This window comes from Colletotrichum chrysophilum (genome assembly GCF_026319265.1).
Source record: "Colletotrichum chrysophilum strain AFK26 chromosome Unknown scaffold_8, whole genome shotgun sequence".
NCBI lineage: Eukaryota > Fungi > Ascomycota > Sordariomycetes > Glomerellales > Glomerellaceae > Colletotrichum > Colletotrichum chrysophilum.
In genome coordinates this window covers 394,761-412,478 of record NW_026517295.1, presented here as the reverse complement: position 1 = coordinate 412,478, position 17,718 = coordinate 394,761, and the positions used below count along the sequence as shown (strand labels likewise).

The window sequence follows — 17,718 nt, the reverse complement described above, 5'->3', positions numbered from 1 at the left end:
ATGCATTCATGTTGGCTATGCCCCAGCAAAGCTTTCGTCACGACCATGTTGCCCAAATACCACTGGCCGATGCACATGGGGACATTATGGGGGTTGTCTATGTAATTTCAGACATGATCACACACCACCCCAAGCCGTCTGTCGTTACCAGAGTCGCATCCAAGTAGGCGTGTGCGTCAGGACAAGGTCTTGCAGACAAAACCCGCCGCGCTCAAACAGCCTTTCAATGTCGAATATGGCCGGTGTTAGTTAGCCTATATCTCAACACATAGCAAACCCCCCACCACAAATCCGAACCGTGTCTTCCTTTCTCGTATAGGCCGGCATATCGTCGCTTCGTTTGCGGTTTTCGTCGTTCGACATAATGGGCCATATCAGGGTGGGAAGCCAGCCAGAGTTGGTCCATGGAACAGAACATTCGGCGACGAAGTGCCACGACTAGACTTCTTCCTCCTCGTTTTCGTCGGTCTTTTCTTCGAATCGAATATCGCATGGGAAAGAAGTTCGCCCATCCCACACCCGCCAGAACCGCCGGCTGTATGCCGGAACGTGGAAGATACTCGGTCCCGATGACACAAAGATGCGCCGTTGAGGCTGACGTCGCACCTGGAGACGTTGGGGTGCAACATGGGACAGCAAAAGTGCCCTTCGTTACACGAACCCAATGTCGTCGATGACCTGAGCTTCTCGTAGCCCAACGGTGCACCCTCAAGCGCTGAACTGGGTAGGTCCGTAGACTTATAGAGCATGCCGCGGAAAGGACTCGGAACGGAAGTTCCGACCATGTCTCGCGCAGTTTAGCCCGAGCAGCCCTCGGTGGGATGACGATGCTTTGTCTCGACAACCGGGATATGTCTCGTGTAGCTCATAAGCCTTTGCTGCCCTGACGTCTTCCCTCCCTATACATTCTCATCATCACCGTATGAAGCATCGGCCTGGGTTCTCGTCGCTCGGTTATCGTTCATCGTTTCGGAAGTTATATGGCATGGCATTGGGTGTTTCCGAAGAGCCACATCTTTCGAGAGGGTTCTCAAGTACATAGTAGCTCGCGCATCGGCCAAGACCGGGAGTGAACAACCATATCAACGGGCAAAGAAAGAAGGGACGAACTCGACGACTCAGATTCCAACAGGACGGTGGTATCTTTATCTAGAAGGTACCATTCCGACTGGCGGCATCGAATTCCGGGGAAAGTCTGGAGAAAGGGGGGAATCGTAGATAACGGGCCCCCTCGTTCCCGCCCAGACCGCCCATCTTCAAGATAAGAAGGTCGTCTTTTGAAACAAACACACGCACAAATCCCACGCGACGGGCAGCAAAGATAAAGAGCTGTGACCTGCAGTATAGGGCCAACCTGCATGTCCGCATCGCAGCAGCGCGCAGAGATTTTCGAGGCAGGTCGTTGCTACAGGCCTTACGGCTGAACCCTCCTTGCAGGAAATGGTCGACAAACGACAAGGGTGTCACGAGAGCAGCTGCCACAGGCGGCATGGCACAGATAAGAGGAGGCAGCGAGAGTTGCTGCAGGTGTTCCAGGTACATGGGATGATAGCAACGCAAAATACAACAACGCTCGAATCAGTGATTTCCTGGTGCCTCTCCTGACCTTGTGGTGTGCGTTCACCGGCCGATAGGGCAGGTCCGAGGGAAAGATAGAGCCAAGATAGAGAGAGATAGCACCGATACCGACAGGGACACGATTGCGCACGGGAGCCGATCTCTGGCGGCATCGCATTGCTAATTTGCTGGAAAAATGGTGCAAAGAATCAGCTGCCCTATTCGAGCAAGTCGTTGGCTCAGCCTTCGTCTTGGGAGAATCGGCACCAAAGATAAGAGCAGCTTATAAGTCAAGCCGTCTTCCCTTTCTCTCCAGACGTGTGAGGTAGCGGACCATTCGACGACGATTTCGACAATTTCAATATGCTCGACACAATTTTGTGTCGACGACCGGTGCTAGGATGACCTCGGAGGTTTCGACGACGCAACACTTTCCCGACAGCTTTTCTTGGACACCAGACTGGTAATATTTCCCGAGGCATCGGCATATGCCACGAGACCACTGCCGACCTTCTTCCCGAGAGCGACCCGGGAAGCGTCGTGGTGGATGGGCTCGTGGCTACAACAGATGGAGGACATGACTTCACCCGGCCATAGCGAACTGGTGATGTGGTGTTGATCATCCAACCACCCGCCATGGCAAAGGCGTTGAGTGGCATGCTGGCATGCTCCCTGCCTGGGCAGGCGCAGCCAGAGTGAACACAGAATTGATCCGGACCCCCACGCGGGGCAAGTTCATGCCTGACCACAGTTGAGGGTTTCACGGCGGAAGCACCCCTTTTCAGGTGTGATCGACCACGTACGCCCTCGCTTTGCGTTGCTCCGAAAACCATGGTGGTTTATATCCGACGTTGGATCAGCGGCCGTTTTGCACGTCGGCCGACCTCGCCCCGACGGACCCTGAATAACGGTGACATCGTCGGTAGGACAAGAGGTGGATATATGAAAGGCTCATGGGCCAGGGCACGAAATAACCCGCAAAAGCATCACAGGCGGTTGTCGGCCGAAAACCGCGAGCCTTTGAGCCTTTTAGATGACCATTCAGCAGCATTTGGTTGGTTTCTTGGATCAGCGACGACGCCGGAGGGCACACGACAAAGTCCCGCAGCTGGATGACGGTGGGGGGCACGCAATTTGACCGAGATTGCCGGGCCCTAAAATATCCAGGTGGGGGGGAACTCGATAAGAGACACCGGTCCAAGCCAATGGGCGGCGGTTGACTTGTTCTCGTCCGAAACGACCAAGTCTGCACTCTCGATTGGGAGGTATTCGTGCAAGTAGCCAGGGAAGCAAGTCATGGATCACTTGTCATCCTAGCGCAGCGACTCATGCCGATTCTCCAGGATGGCCGATGTTCTTTGACGAACAACGGTGGCGTTGCCGGGGACTTGGAGCCCACTCCCGACTCACCGCCATCCACAATAAACTCGCGAAGTAGACGCCGCCAGTGTCAATGGAGGGGTACCGGCCCAGCTCCGACATCTACTCAAGAAGGCTGACAAGGCTCGATGGCTCTGGATTCGTACTTGCATACAAGCGCTTGCTGGTGAGTCTGCGGTTTTTTGTAAACCCGCCAGTTTCACTGCGATACCGGCCAGATGCAGAAGCATTCTAGCAGGGGCGCACTCTCAGCTTCCGTATCTGTCCTCAGTTGAGCGGCAGGATGCACTTCTACCGACTCTCTTCAACAACAAGGTGTTGTTGGTGTCGCATATGTCGAGTAGGCAGAAAAGGCAACGGCAGATGTAGAACTCAGCAACATTGATCTGGTATCCGACAGCGTAATGCCTGCCATGCGGCTGCCATGCACTGTTGTCGTGTGGTATCCGTGGGGCCCCAAGCCGACATAACTCATTGAAGCTGTTCATGCACATCATCAACCTCCAAATCCCCATCGGTAGAAACGGGCGCTGGTGTAATGAGACCATCACACAGACACCGGGAACGTTCTAGACCACGACGTCAGCCATAGCACCGTTGACATGTCGAATGCTTCGATCGAGGGCTCCATGCTACTCCAAATGGATCACATGTGATGCTGGCTCCCGTCGTAGTTACGTGCTGTGCAGTAGATTGAGATTAGCGGTGGACAAAGCTCACTGGGCCCTTCGAAACCATGCCAGGACCAACAAGGCTCTGGATGTCAAGAAGCGTTTCCGGAAGGGTGCTCTGGCTCCGTAAGCCATCTAGGGCTCTGGTGAAGCCAGACGCTGGGCATGTCTTGCAGTCTCCGATCATGGAGGTTGGGAGGCGTCTTTCGTTCCGCTCCATTTTCGTCGGACCCTGGCCTCTCCAAAAATGTGCGGTAGGTCGGCCGCAGCGGCTGGACGTGCACGAATGGAACGGGGTCTCCATCCAGATGTCGATAATTCACGCTGCAGCCGGGGCACCGGGACTCGGGAAGAGGAGTAGATTCATCTTAGCCTCCGGTTCATGATTCCGTGATATCCTGTTGCAGCGTCGATATTGTGTTCGTGAGCTCTCTCAGTCGGCAGCCTGAAGGACTAGGTAGTTCCACTGTGATGCGAGTTGAACCGAGTCCAGAATAGTCTGCGCAGTCGGATGCAAAAGCCCTGTGCGCCGCTGCCGCAGTCGTGGATCGGTCCATGGGAGACGGGGCCGAATTGCGCACCCTGCGCCAAGAACAAGGGTCCCTGACTGGTTCAGTCCGGCTGCGGTGTCTTCAACTCGACGGCGGACAAACAGAATTTCGTCATGAGTTTGCTTGATCGCAGTATCGTGAAGTTGGAGGCTGTAAAAATGGACATTCGTCTCTAGTGAAACACTTCCACACATGATGCAACTTGCATCGCAGAGGAGTGCATGTACCGAGAGCTGTGAGTTGCAAGTCCGAGTTGATGCGAGCCTACCACGGGGCTTGATGCCCGGCGGGATCAATTTGACAAGGCCCCTCGATGTCGCTGGCGGCTGACGTCTCTCTCATCCTTGACGTGTTAGCGTCATACTCGGTAGGCATTGAAGCCTTTGAATGGGACCTGGCTCGCTGCCGAGGTTGATGCGAAATGGAGATCCATCCGACTAGCCCAGCAGTTGCGAGATGCCTGTACATCAACAACAAGACAGACAGGGTAGCAGCAGGTGAAGAGCTCTGCTCTGTGTCACAATCCATGAACGTAAGCAGGCGCTGTGGCTCCTGGAGGTGATATGTCCCATTGTTGGTTGGCGTGTGTTCCGGCTTACCGAATTAAGAGAGTCTGAGGTTGGGAAAGCGACCGAAGCGCAGAAATCAGGTCCTACACCGACCGCAAAGTCGTTGTGTGTTGAGTTTATTTTGGTTCGGCAAGACCCAGCAACTTGAGTCGTAACACGACAATTCTCCGATGGCCACCCTTGTCGCAAAACGCCCGCCAGGCGAAAGCTGAAGGCCAGGAAGATGCCCGTTTAAGGACCCTCTGCCACGAGGAAACGAGTGAGTGCTGGCTGCCAGTGGCTGGCCCGCCCTGTCTGCCCTGTGAAGGGAGTCATGGGTGCCTCTAAAATGACTCGCAATTGGAGAAAAGGACCGGTTGGACCGTGATTTTTGGTGATTTATTCAGAATTGACTTAACGGTGGCAGGGATGAACCAAATAACGTGCGGAGCAACCTTTGATACTCGTCATTCCACGATTCAAGGTCGTACTGTAGAAATCCGACGAGGGCTTGGAAGTTGAATGCTTGGGTCGCGGAGATGCTCCGGACGGCTTTTAGACGGGCAGAATAGCGGCGGCCGTGTTCGAGACGAACCGCGGAAAGTTGTTTGTGTCTGAGGCAGGGTGCCTCATCCGAGCGAGATCCAATGTCGTGTTTGGTTGGAAGTGGAGATGCTCCGTAGTGATGGAGGTAGGTAGGCAGGCAGAAAGCTCGATATCGATATCGATATCGTGGGAAGTGTACTGGTGGCCAAGGGGAAATAGCGGGAAATGCGTCTGGATGACAGGATAGCTTTCGGTAAAAAAGACAAGGAAGGCCGTGGAGGGGAAGCAGGTTTCGGATGAAGTGAGTATCTGCGGCAGGTTGCTGGAGTAAACAGTCCCGTCTCGTTGGTGGAGGAGGAGTAGGGGAGCGAAGTGAGGCGCTGGAGAGGAGAAACGGGGCCGCCGCACTGGAGACTGGAGACTGGAGAAGAGCATCGTTGTGTGAGTGAATGGAGTTCGAGTCTGGAGAATGCCGCGAAGGAGCGCCGAGACCCACTGCCGGTGATGTTCATGTCCATCGTTGCAGAGGGAAAAAGAGGGTCACGACCTGACCGGTGTTGCTGTTGTTGTTGGTGGTGGTGGTGGCAGTGGAGGAACTTGCCCCAACGACCTCACCGTCGATAACTAGGTGTACTCTGTATCCGCACCTAGTATCATGTCAGGTCGCTGTTGATGTGTCGATGTCGATGGCAATGGCGATGGGCTGGGCAGCTTGGGCAGGGCCCTTACTTCCTCCGTGGTGCCTGCCCGTTCCCGTTCCTGCCCGCGCGCGCCCGGCTGAGGTGCCCTGCTACTGCCTGCTGCTGCTGCCGCTGCCCTGCTCTTTCCCTTCCATTTGTCGCCGCGTCCGTCGCTGCCATTTGTGGTTGTCGTGTGGGGGTCTCCAACATGGCTTCCTTGTCACTTCCCTGTGCTCTTTCCTGCAAGTGCTCAACTTCCCCTGCCTGTTCGGTCTCGGGTACCTGCCCGTTACATGTGCATCCACCCCATTTCGCGGTATTCCATACCTGCCTGGCGGGAACATCTCTAACTCGCCCAACGGCTGTCAACTCACCTTCCAGCCGGTCCTCTTTGCAACGCTGGCTGCACTCTTCTGCAGACCTCTGGTGAGTCTGCAGGCTTGGTTGCTGCATCTCGTTCCGTCTGCTGCATGCTGACGCTTTCCCTCGTCCCTTAATGCCGGCCGAGTCTCGCGAGCTGCATCGACCTGCATCCGATTGCCATCGATGCTCCGTCACAGCACAGCGCACCAGAGCACAACAAACCACAACACACAGCACAGCTTCGAAGCTTGAGCTTCGAGGCACCTTCCTCCAGCCTTCAGAAGAGGAGTCCTCGGTGTTCTTCCGTCGCTTCTTGACGCACTGCGGCTTTGCACCTGCCAGCCTGCCTTCTTCTTGGTGAGCCGAAAAGTCGACGCAGCCATGTCGAAACCATGTTCGGGCGGGAAGGGTGCGCCCAACGGTGCATCGATATCCCACACAGCTCGCGCGGCTCTCTTTAGCCTAAAATTACTACGCACCGCGAGCTGACCATTCACCTCTCACCTCAGTATTGCACTCTCTCATGTCTCGTCCGTGCATTTGGGCGACTCCTTACACCAGCCTACCATCGGACGACGACACCACAACCCTCAGACGTTGCCGCGTGGGGGACCAAACCCGGCTGGAAGCTGGGTCGATAGCCGTGCGGGTTTACGAGTACACTATAAAGCAGAGCCAGCGACAGGCTGAAATATATCCCGCCATCTCCAAATCTCCAAGCCTAAGGCTGACCAGCCCCATCAACAACGTCTCCATTCCGTCTTTCCGCTCAAGCCCGGAGTGAGGGGAAGAAGAGGCTGGCTGTTATGTCCTTGGTCTGCCACACGTGCGAACTCCACTCAAGCTTCGTCATACGGCCACTGTCGACTATTTGCAGTGCTCTGCGAATACGGCTCCCAAGATCGACCTCACTTAATTCAGACCTTGACAACCCGGCGTGGACAAATTATTCATTTCATTTAACGGAAGCTACTGGCCAGACCTGCAGCGTGGGATGGTTGTCCGGGGGTCATTGTCGCCAATACACGCACATCTCATGGCGAGATGCCATGTTCCAGAGTTTCACCTACCCAACTGGCGTCTCCGATCTTGTACAGCCGCAGTACCTTGGACCCCAACCTGTTCGAGACTATTGCATGCGGCCCCCCTGATTGGCGGCATCATACAGGCGCACCGGCCAGGGAAGAAGCAGGTGAAAGTTGGTGGGGTTCGAGCCGGTCTCAAGCCACGCTTCCCACGGCCAAAAGCGCCCGAATTCTCGCTTGCTTCTGGGTGGATGCCCATGGATCAATCAAGCAACAGATCCGTGATGAGCACGAAGCCTCCAGCCTGCAGTTCCTTGAAGCCGTCATGCCTGCTCATTACCATCAGCAAAGCAACCCGCCTCAGCGGGCGCAACTCTCTTCACTAGCCACCAACACTCTGGGATTAGCTTGTCCAAACCTGGCCACGAACTGCTACTTTATTAAGGGCCTGCCGCACACTGTCATGAAGAAGGCCCCCAATGGCAGCCGGAAGCGCAAAATGTACCGCGGCAGCAGCGAGCCGCGTACGAATACAAGCTCTCAGTCCCCCCTGCTTGGTCTGCACTGAAGAAGGCCAGGCAGTGGCGCACCAGGGGCCTGGACCAATTGCTCCCAGCAACATGTGGCCCAGTCGGTCGTCTCCATGGGGCTCCGCCTGACATGGACGGGTACGACAGCCTAAGAATACAGCAGATCTCATTGACGAGAAATTGCCCCGTGTTTGGAATGCGCGTTCAACATGCGCAAGCAACAGGAATAACCACGTATTTCCGATATCAATGTGGATGATGGATGCGGGTATTGGAGAGGGGCCAAAGGAGGCAAACGGATGGGGAAAGATCTGATGAACCGACGACGGAATCAGATGCCAGGTCTGTGTCTCTTGACTGAGATGCCGTCCATGATCTATCGAATGAACGGCTTCGGTCAACCAAAACTCTCTAGAGCGACGGCTTGGCTCTGGCCCTGGAGTCAGAACCAGTCCCACCAGCGACGTCGTTGGACACGCGGGCAGGCGCTGCCAGGCCGGTGCCAGAAGGCCAGGACTGCTACGCATTGTTGTACCGCCACCAGGGACCGCCACCCGGCGCGCAACTGCTGCAGTGGTGCCTCGATTTACTCCTCACCCATGCTTCATTAGCGCACAGTCGAAGTCCTTTGGAGTGGAGTTCCGCCGAGATGGGACTTGAGGGGCGGGTTTTTGCCCGTGCCTTGCTTGTTGCAAGTTTCCTCCCATGCCCCGACAGGACCCTGAAATCTGACCTGACGGGCGGGATCATGTAAGCTAGCTGCCATGGATTCTGGACCAGCGGCGCGGAGTCGATGTCCTTGGACTACAGACGGTCGCATCGCCGGACGTAGATTCGGACGTCGTCACGCTGGTCTGTAGTCTCGATCACGCAGAGCGGGCCAGACACACGGGGAAGTGATGGAGGTCGTGTGCTGCTCGACTCTGGTCAGGAGGAACGGCCGAAGCGACGGCAAATGTTAGCTGATGCTCAGAAATCGACCAACACGGCGGGCAGTGCTGGTGATGACGCTTGTCTGTCTTGGGTGGCTGACCTGCCAGGAGGAGAGGCAGACGACGCAGGAGAGGGAGCAACGAGACAAGGCACTGCACTGAAGACAAGGTAGCGGCGAGCTGGACTGCCGGCCGGGCAGACTCCGAACGGCAGTACTGCGGTACAGACGAGTGCGTACGATTCGTCTGCCGCTGCCGCCTCTGGTCTCTAGTGGCCTCCACCTCTTCTAAATCAGTTCAACGTCCGCTGCCCGGCGCACTGGTTTCTCCCACGCTGGAGCAGTTCGGCTCGGTGCTACCTACCCTCTCAGAAAGGGCATCGTACGGTTGAGCGGTATTTTTAACCTGTTCCCCGTCGGCCTACGGCGTGCGATGGTCAGCCTGACAAATGCGTCTGATTTGTTCTTCGCGACGTTCGAAGACGCCGTGGCTTGAGATGGTGTCCGATGGAGTGGATGAAGCTCGTGCTGCCGACTGCTAGTAAGCTGTCAGGGACAAGTCAGCATGCGATGTAGGGCCGGGCGCGGCGTGTATTCGGATCAGATGTCAGTCCCCTCGGTGTCCCCATGGAGAATGTTCCCCTGAAAGGAAGGATGTCGATGATGGGCCATGTTAACGTCTCGTCTCGGTAGAGGGGTCCGACAGAGGGCGAGTATCAGGATGAAAGAAGCGGCATTGGGGATTTGGGCTCAAAGAGGGGTATTCCCAGCTCGTGGAGCGACAACGGTGAAGTAAACTACTTCCACCAACGAATCGTGAGGCTAAGCAATCTTCCCTCCGGTGGTGGTGGAAAGCCGGGAAGAGCAGTCCGCCGCTGTCGGTTCTCGCTGGGATCTGCCTGTGGCCTTGCCCCCTGGCGGAGCGACAGACCTTGGGATGCAGCGATGCCTGTGGTCTCTAGAGAGGAGGAGGGGCCCAACTGGACCGCTGCACGCTCTACCCAGCTCGAGGTAAGGTCGTGTACAGAGTGCAGCAGACAGGCTCCAGAGCGGCACGGAAGACAAGATGGGGCATTCTGCGAGGGCATCTCGAATGACAGACAGACGGACGGCGGCTTTGAGTGTGGATTATAGTACTGCGGTATTCCAGGCGCAGAGAGAGAGAGAGGAGAATGTAAAGCCGGGGCGTGTGTGTAGCGGCGGTCCCCCTCTTGGGCCTTGGGAGTTCTCGTTCTCCCCCACCACCTTGCTGATAGTTACAACAGCACCTTAATAATTTCGGTGCAAGATCCACCTTTTGCTTCGGTGCATTACAAGCAGCGCAAGATTGGCCAGTAAAACGGCTGGTCTTTCAGAGGTGCAGGAGCCGAACGAACTCTCTCTCTCTGTGCGAGAAGGAGGGGGGGAGATGAGTACAGCGAGAGGCACGGGAGGCTTGGATTCGTGCCAAAGTAGGTACTAAGGTACCACGGTAGGTGAGAGGTCGATTGGGCTCCACACCCACCTCCCGCATTTGCATGGCCAGGGTCAGGTCCGGTAAGGTAGCCACTGTAAGGTAGAGGGCGACCACGACGACGTCCGTCCCACGCCGACCCGCCCACTTCGACTCCCACTCCAACTCCAACTCCCACTCACCCACCACGCTGCCCCCCTCCCCCCTCCCCTCCTGCCCCCCCAGCACCTGGCACCTAGCACACACCCTGCACGAGGCACGGCACCCACTAGGTACGCTACCTGCGCTGCGCTAAGAGACTGAGGGCGTACCGTGGGTGGGCACTGATGCTGGTCCCATCGCATCCCAGCAAGCGACACCACTCACGGCTGTTGGTCGCGCGCTCCTTCTCTCAGTGGAGGTCGTCTCTGTCTCTCTCTCTCTCGCGCGCTGCGCTACCTACGCAATACCGCCCACTATTCCGCCGGCCCTCGCTGCGACAAGAGATCCCTCCCGCCGCCGACCTGTAGGGTCATGGTCATAGTACAAACAAACGTCTCTTCCCGTTCTCCCCCTCGACGCTTGCTGCACCGAACCAAAAAACCCAGCGCCATCGAAGAGACGGCCCAGTCATCGAAACCTTCCTCCTGATCTAAACTCCTTTCTGAACCCTTTCGAGACCTTTCCGACAGCACCAGAGACACCATCTGCCGTCAGAGTACGGGTTTTGTTCTGTCCAAACCTCTGCGTGCCTCTTCTGCGTGTGCCTTACACCACAGCCAACCTACCTAGGTAATTGGTAAGGTAAGGTACCTTGACAGAGTACCTTTTGCTGCCGACCAGCCCCAGCGAGAGAGCGAGTCGGAGACAAGCAAGCCACCCAGTCACAGACGACCACTACCAGTGTGGGAGTGAGAGTTGCAGCCAAGCGAACGTGGGGAAATTCCTTTCTTGTGACCCTCGACTCGCCGCGAAACCGAAACCTTTACCCTCTCCCCAAGGAAGCTTTTTTTCCTTTCCCTCTGCATCACTTGAGAGAGAGTACGAGAGACAGAACCTATTCACATGGCTGCCATTATATCGTCACCAATCTCGACGTCAAGTCCATTCACCTCAATGAATCCCACATCAACAGAACACGACTATCGCTTCCCGCGAAGGCCTGACGACCCGTTTGCTGCCATTACGTCGCAACCCCAGGCGCATTCCAAAGCCAGTCCCAGCGAGCTGCCCGCCGGCCTGAGGGACCTCAGACTCGACCTTTCCGCTGCGCTGTATCCGAATGCGCAGGACGACTTTTTGCGAAACTCGGCCTTTCCGCCATTTCAGAAGGCATCAGCCATGGAATCTAACCAGAGCCCCGAGGACATGCAGAGGGAGGATCCGCTGGCGACTCAGGTGTGGAAGTTCTTCAGCAAGACGAAGCAGATGCTGCCTAACCAGCAGCGCATGGAGAACCTGACCTGGAGAATGATGGCTCTCAACTTGCGCAAGAAGCAAATGGAGGAGGAGAAGGCGAGGTGAGAAATATCCCTTTCCGCCTTCAATTTTTTTTTTGTTGTGGTGCTCTGCTATTGCTGCATTGTATGCCGTGGCCACGAGGACTACTACGGCCGGCCGTAGCTGACTGACCTGGCTAACCTGTGTGGGATGATGCAGACTCGCTCGATCTGCGCCGGCACCGCCAGCTGCATCCGCTTCGTTCGGCTTGAATGCACCCAGTGGCATTGCTCAATTGCGCAAGTCTTCAGAGCAAAACGTCAACCACCCGGATTCCATGAATCTTGACGACTTCATCTTCTCCGAGAACATTGCGACGCCAGTGACGAACCCTTCCCCTCAACCACAGAAGCAAAGCGACGACAGGAACCAGATGCACTCGTCCTTCACCTCCGCCATTCCCATCAAATCGCGCAAAGACTCAGTCGCTCAGCAGCACTTTGTCCCGCAGTCGGTTCCGTTTCCTCCTCACCACCAAAAGACCCAAGATGAATTCAACTACATTACTCGCCATCACCGTAAAACGAGTATTGACGAGAGACGGGTGAGCCGCTTTTCCCTTGTCAAAGCTGCAACCCAATTCAGCGACGCACATGTTTTTTTCCCGCCCATCCATCACCTTTTTTTTTTATCTCATTTTCCTGTCTGGCGCACCCCCCCCAGCGCCCATCGCCACACCCCCCGATATCACTGTTAGTGCCTTTTTTTGGGCTTCGCTGACCCGTCCACACTTAGACCCGTAAACGTCCGGCCGACTTCTCTCCCCATGTGCCCGCCGTCAACAGCAACACAACAAACTCCAATGACTTGGATGCAGACTCGGAACTTCATGAATATTCACTCGACAACGCCAATCAAGCCAACATGACGCAGAACCCGCATCAGTCGGGAGTTCCCTTCCCTCTCGATACCTACATCGAGAACGACCCTATCATCACCTCAGCTGGGCCCTTCCAGCAGAACTTCTCATTCTCCCCCTCCACCTCGCCCATGGTGTCCCATGGCCCCTTTTCCAGTGTCTACAATAGTTCTGGAGCCCAGCCCTCTTCGTTGAACCCGTCAGATTTCTATTCGCCCCCGGGATCGGCTTATCATTCCACTGTATCGACGCCGCACCCCATGCCCGATAACGACAACTTCTACTTTGGATCGATGGATATGCGCGGCCAGAGGTCGCAAAACTTCCGCCCGGGCTCTCAAAACATGGGAAGCCAAATGAACCAGCAGTTCATGTACAACAATGCGAACGGGAACCCCATGTTCCCTGCATCTGCTCCTACTACCGAGTCTGTATCCGCCTTCAGCAGTGCGACCAGTCCTTTTGGGCACATTGATCCGACGCAGGTCTTCCAGCAAGATCATTCGGTACGCTCACCTGGCATATCCCTGCCGAATGAAGGCATGTTCAGTTTTGGTGCCGACTCGGACGAGGAGGATGGTGGTGCATTCGCCGATCGCAACATGGTCATGAACCAAGACTTCTCTCCCGGACCCATGGACGACGGCAGCTCGCTAGGCTGGGATCCTTCTCTGCCAGGGCAGTACAGCACGCAGGCTGCACGCTACCCGGGCGGGCCGCCTCGCAAACAAGTCACCATCGGCGGCACCACTACAGACTACGTCGACAACAATGACTGGGAAGGCGGCAACTTGCCGCGATCTCAGTCGCAGTCTTTCCGTCAAGGGTCAGATAGAAGAGGCAGCAAAGTTCCGCGCACTGCATCAACTCCAGCAGGGCACTTGGGAAGGAATGGAAACCCTTTCGACCGCATGGCACAGTCGACACCGAACTCACCCCCCGAAAACAACGGCACCGTCTCTGGCTATTCATCCGTGGCTCCGAGCCGACCTTCGTCGCCGCCTGGCTCTAAGTCTGGCTCGACAACGAACTTGCAGGCTGCAGCGGGCAACCAGGGGGAGGGAAACACGCCGACAACTTGCACCAACTGCTTCACTCAAACAACGCCCTTGTGGAGACGAAACCCTGAAGGCCAGCCCCTTTGCAATGCTTGCGGTCTGTTCTTGAAACTCCACGGTGTGGTGCGACCTCTGAGTTTGAAGACGGATGTTATCAAGAAGAGGAACCGTGGCTCGGGAGCAAGCCTGCCAGTCGGCGGCACGAGTACGCGGTCGAAGAAGAACGCCGCTAATTCGGGCGTTGGCTCACGAAAGAACTCGACCCTGGCCATCTCCTCTACCCCCGTCAACACCGCCACTACACCACCTGCTGCTGTGCGTGCCGGCAGTGCGAACGAAGGCGAGAGTCCCGCAAGTGGAGCCGCATCCGGAGGCAACACTGCTGGTAGCACACCTACCAGCTACGGAACGGGCTCGTCTACCGGCGCGGCTGCTGGTGGCAAGGGCGTTGTGCCGATTGCCGCCGCGCCGCCAAAGAACACACCGGGTCCTGGCGCCGCCTCCCTACCCCGGAACAGTGGCACTTCGTCTTCCTCCGGATCATCCAAGCGCCAGCGCCGCCACAGCAAGAGTGCTGGCAGCGATGTGCTCTCTGGCATGGAAGTCGACAGCCCCGAAAACTCGACGGGTTCAAACGAGGCTGCGAAATCTCTCGGGTCCACTGGTTTTACGCCTATGCCAACAACAGGCTCCCTGGGTTTGGCCAACGGTCTTGGCATGACCCAGCGTCCCATGATGGGCGCGGGCATGATGGGAATGCCCGGTGGACAAAATGGGCCGATGATGAACCCTGGCGGTACGGCATCCGGTCCTCAAGAATGGGAGTGGCTCACGATGAGTTTGTAAGGCCCTGCGACGGACCACTCGCACGGCATCACACGGAATGCGCCATATTTGAATTTCAGCGTTTTCTTGCGACTTATAGAATCAGCGGTGGGGTACACACTCTCTCCCCACTCTCGGGTCGGAGTTCGATTTGAGGATCGGGCCATGCTTTCTGCGCTGTTTACGAATTTTGCTTGATACCAGACCTTGATATCGGTCCTTACGTGGCGGTTGTCTGTCTTTTTGGCCAGTTGAACAGGGAACATAATGGGGTTGAACGGCTGTATTGCGCAAGTCTGTTCTCTTGGATCAGAGGCACCCTCGGGATGCCTGATCTGCGAGCGATATCCCAGGTAATGCGCTGAGTAATGGTGGCTTATGCGTCAGGCTGTAGACGCCGAAGATGATGATGTTTTTACGGAGGAGCAACGGTTCTCGGATTACGAGCATGACCTGGGTTTGTTTTATTTTACCCGAGCGCGCGGCCACCATCTGGATCTTCTCCAGATACGTTGGGAGGGACGAGCTTTCTGCTTCCAAGCGTTCTAGAGCGGCGTCTTTGAAAGACCTGGGTGAGCGCCGGATATACTGGTCCCCCTTGTACGCAGAGAGTGAGAGGGTTTCACGGATTGGTCAATTTCATGTTTTTATACCTAGAGCCACGCATCGGATGATATAAACTGAGATACCTCTTTTATGCCTTAAACTTGTATTGCTAAGTTAGACCCTGCGATGTGTCAATGTGGACGCTGGTGATGGTCATGCCTGACTTAGCCGATGCCGAGGTCGTGCGACCTGGAAGGACTACATACTGAGGCTTCGGCGTTTTCGCCCCACCCCCGGAGCACTGCGGGGATATACTTCGCTCCGTCGCCGGTTCCCAAGGTACGCTTGATAGGCCGGTCTGGAACACACCCTGGCAGACGGGCCCGAGATCACCAACCTCCATTGGGGCATGTTGCTCCACCCTCCCAGGTTATTTCCGGCCACCCACAACAAGCGCCGTCACCACCTCCCTTGCCAACCTAAACCAACGTATTGATATCAGTAAAGGGTTCCCCTTTGGCTTCTGTGGAGGTAAAATGACTAATTTATAACGAGGTGAGGAAGAGAGACAAGGCTTACACAGGATCCGTGACTGCACCTGTAATTCCGCCCGTTTGCCCACTGGCACGAATCTCCATTGCAAAGCTACATGTTTCCGGCCATGTTAGAAGCATTTATACAGCTTGGCGGGAATCTGGGGGCTATACTCACACCGTAATTTTTCCAACCATGCGGGCATCCCTTTCCCGTCAAGTAGGGTGAATCGGGTGAGAGGGGAGGGCGTTTCGACGGCTTTGCGGCGGCTTCTCCTCCAAGAGCGACGGCGAGGGCCAAGATGAATGCCAATTTCATCATGTAAGGCCTGTTTTCTTTTCTTGTACTTCTTCTCGAGATAGGCCCTTTGAGATTTGTAGGCGTTCTTGTTTTCCTACCCCCTTTTCGAGCTAGCTATGCGGCGAGCTTCCTGTCGCCTATGCGCCTGTTTTGACGTCGAGTTGCAATAGTCACAATCCTGGCAGACCACAGAGAGGTTGATGATGTGGAAATGTCGGGGCCAGCCCTAAAAAGACTGCTGCCCGTCGCTCTGGCTTGGTGGCTTTGGTCATGGGGCCCGACTGCAGTCGACAAGGTTGCTTCTTTGAGTTCGCCGTGGCTTTGGCGAATACCGGGGGCCATTGTTCAAGTACGCGTTCGATGTATGGAATGCGATTGGATAGTGATCTCTTCCCGTTGGTGTGTCTGTGTCTTTCGCTGCTATCAGCTGCAGACGAGATTATCAATTGGATGTTCTCTCCGTTACATATTTCATGTTGAAAGAGGTATCGACAACGCTGTTTGATTTTCGATCCTGCAGGATGAGCAAGGCTCGAAAGTAACACCCACTTATATCTCGACCTAACCACGGGAGTATCCGAGGAAGACGGGGAAGAGGGATCTATCTACGCCTGCGTGATGCATCTCCGCCACGATCCAATAGCCCTCCAGCATCGCGAGCAGACCACGATGGGAAAGAAGAAATGTGCCGACGTCTCTCGGCTTTTAGTCTTTCTATAATCCCAAAGTCTGCTACTTTGTCCAGACAGACGCAGACGGTGTTCGTGTCTACCGCAGCCCTTCTCGGCCCAGCCCTGTGGTCGTCGGCTTCGTCCTCGAGAGAGGGGGTCCCGCGTGTAGATGCCGAGTATAAGAAGACCGCACTCGTATATCTTTGGATCACGTCTCGCATGGTATGACCTGCGTGACTATCTTCTACCATAGATCCTGGCGCCAGGCTTTCACAAAAGTTCTCATCTCCCAATCCTTGAACCACCGCCATAGAGAAATTCCTCGTCATAGCCCGCCAAACGCCGCCTCGTCTAAAGAAAACAAAACGAAACAGCACCCCACGGCTCATTCGACAATGCGACAGTTCACTCTCCTCGCCTGCTTCGCGCTAGGTGGCGTCTTCGCGCAGCCCTCAGGGCATGATAAGCATCGGGAAGAGCAGCGAAAAATCGCCGCTGGGCTGCCCAAGCCAATGTTCGTCAGCGTCGCGCTGCCACCCGCGGTTTATCTAACGCCGCCGCCGGGTGTGCAGAAAGCAGAGGTTATCAGGGTCTGCAAGTCTCAGTTCGGAACGGACGATTTGGAAAAGTGCGCGGAGGCGATGAGGCAGACGGGCCCCCGGGCTTGAAGGTTTGGCAGGTTCTTGTCAGGGGCGGTTTGTTTGGGAGCGCTGTGTAGGGACGAAGAGGTGGTGGGAGGGAAGGGCGGAGGGTTACCTGGGTCGGGCTGGGATCTCAAGGTGCGCGTGCGATGGGCGATGCGTGGTGTATGTGGTAATTGACATGGACAAACTGTAGGAGGACTACTTCGAATTCATCCAATAACTATTGCTCTTGTGTATGAAGGTGCGGACGCTCTGAGCAAGGCTCTCGTCTAAAGCCTGCGCTACGAAAAGTGTTATTGTGCTTAGTAACGGGAACTTGATGGTACTAAGTAGAGTCTTGCTAGCTGGGTAGTATCGTAGACACGTCATACTTGCACAAGGACGACAGCAGTAGAGACAACAACAGGAATGGTAATAACAATAACGAAGATAAAACGATAATAGACGACAATAGATGAGGCTAACATAGGAATAACAAGTAATGACGACAGCGATAGCGACGACATAGCGAGCACATAAGGAATATATTTGCTTTAGTGGAGGATAAACAGATTATAGATCTGTGTA

At 55.7% G+C, this 17,718-nt stretch overlaps 1 protein-coding gene across 1 annotated transcript; it reads left to right on the top strand.

Annotated features, from left to right (window-relative positions):
• Positions 1 to 11,330: 11,330 nt before the first annotated feature.
• COL26b_001792 (uncharacterized protein) lies at positions 11,331 to 14,477 on the top strand (the record flags this gene model as incomplete). The annotated part of the gene is made up of 3 exons (XM_053174733.1): positions 11,331 to 11,734; positions 11,874 to 12,258; positions 12,450 to 14,477. The coding sequence occupies 3 exons, from the start codon at positions 11,331 to 11,333 to the stop codon at positions 14,475 to 14,477; spliced, it is 2,817 nt and encodes a 938-aa protein (XP_053041356.1).
• Between the last annotated feature and the right edge of the window lie 3,241 nt (positions 14,478 to 17,718).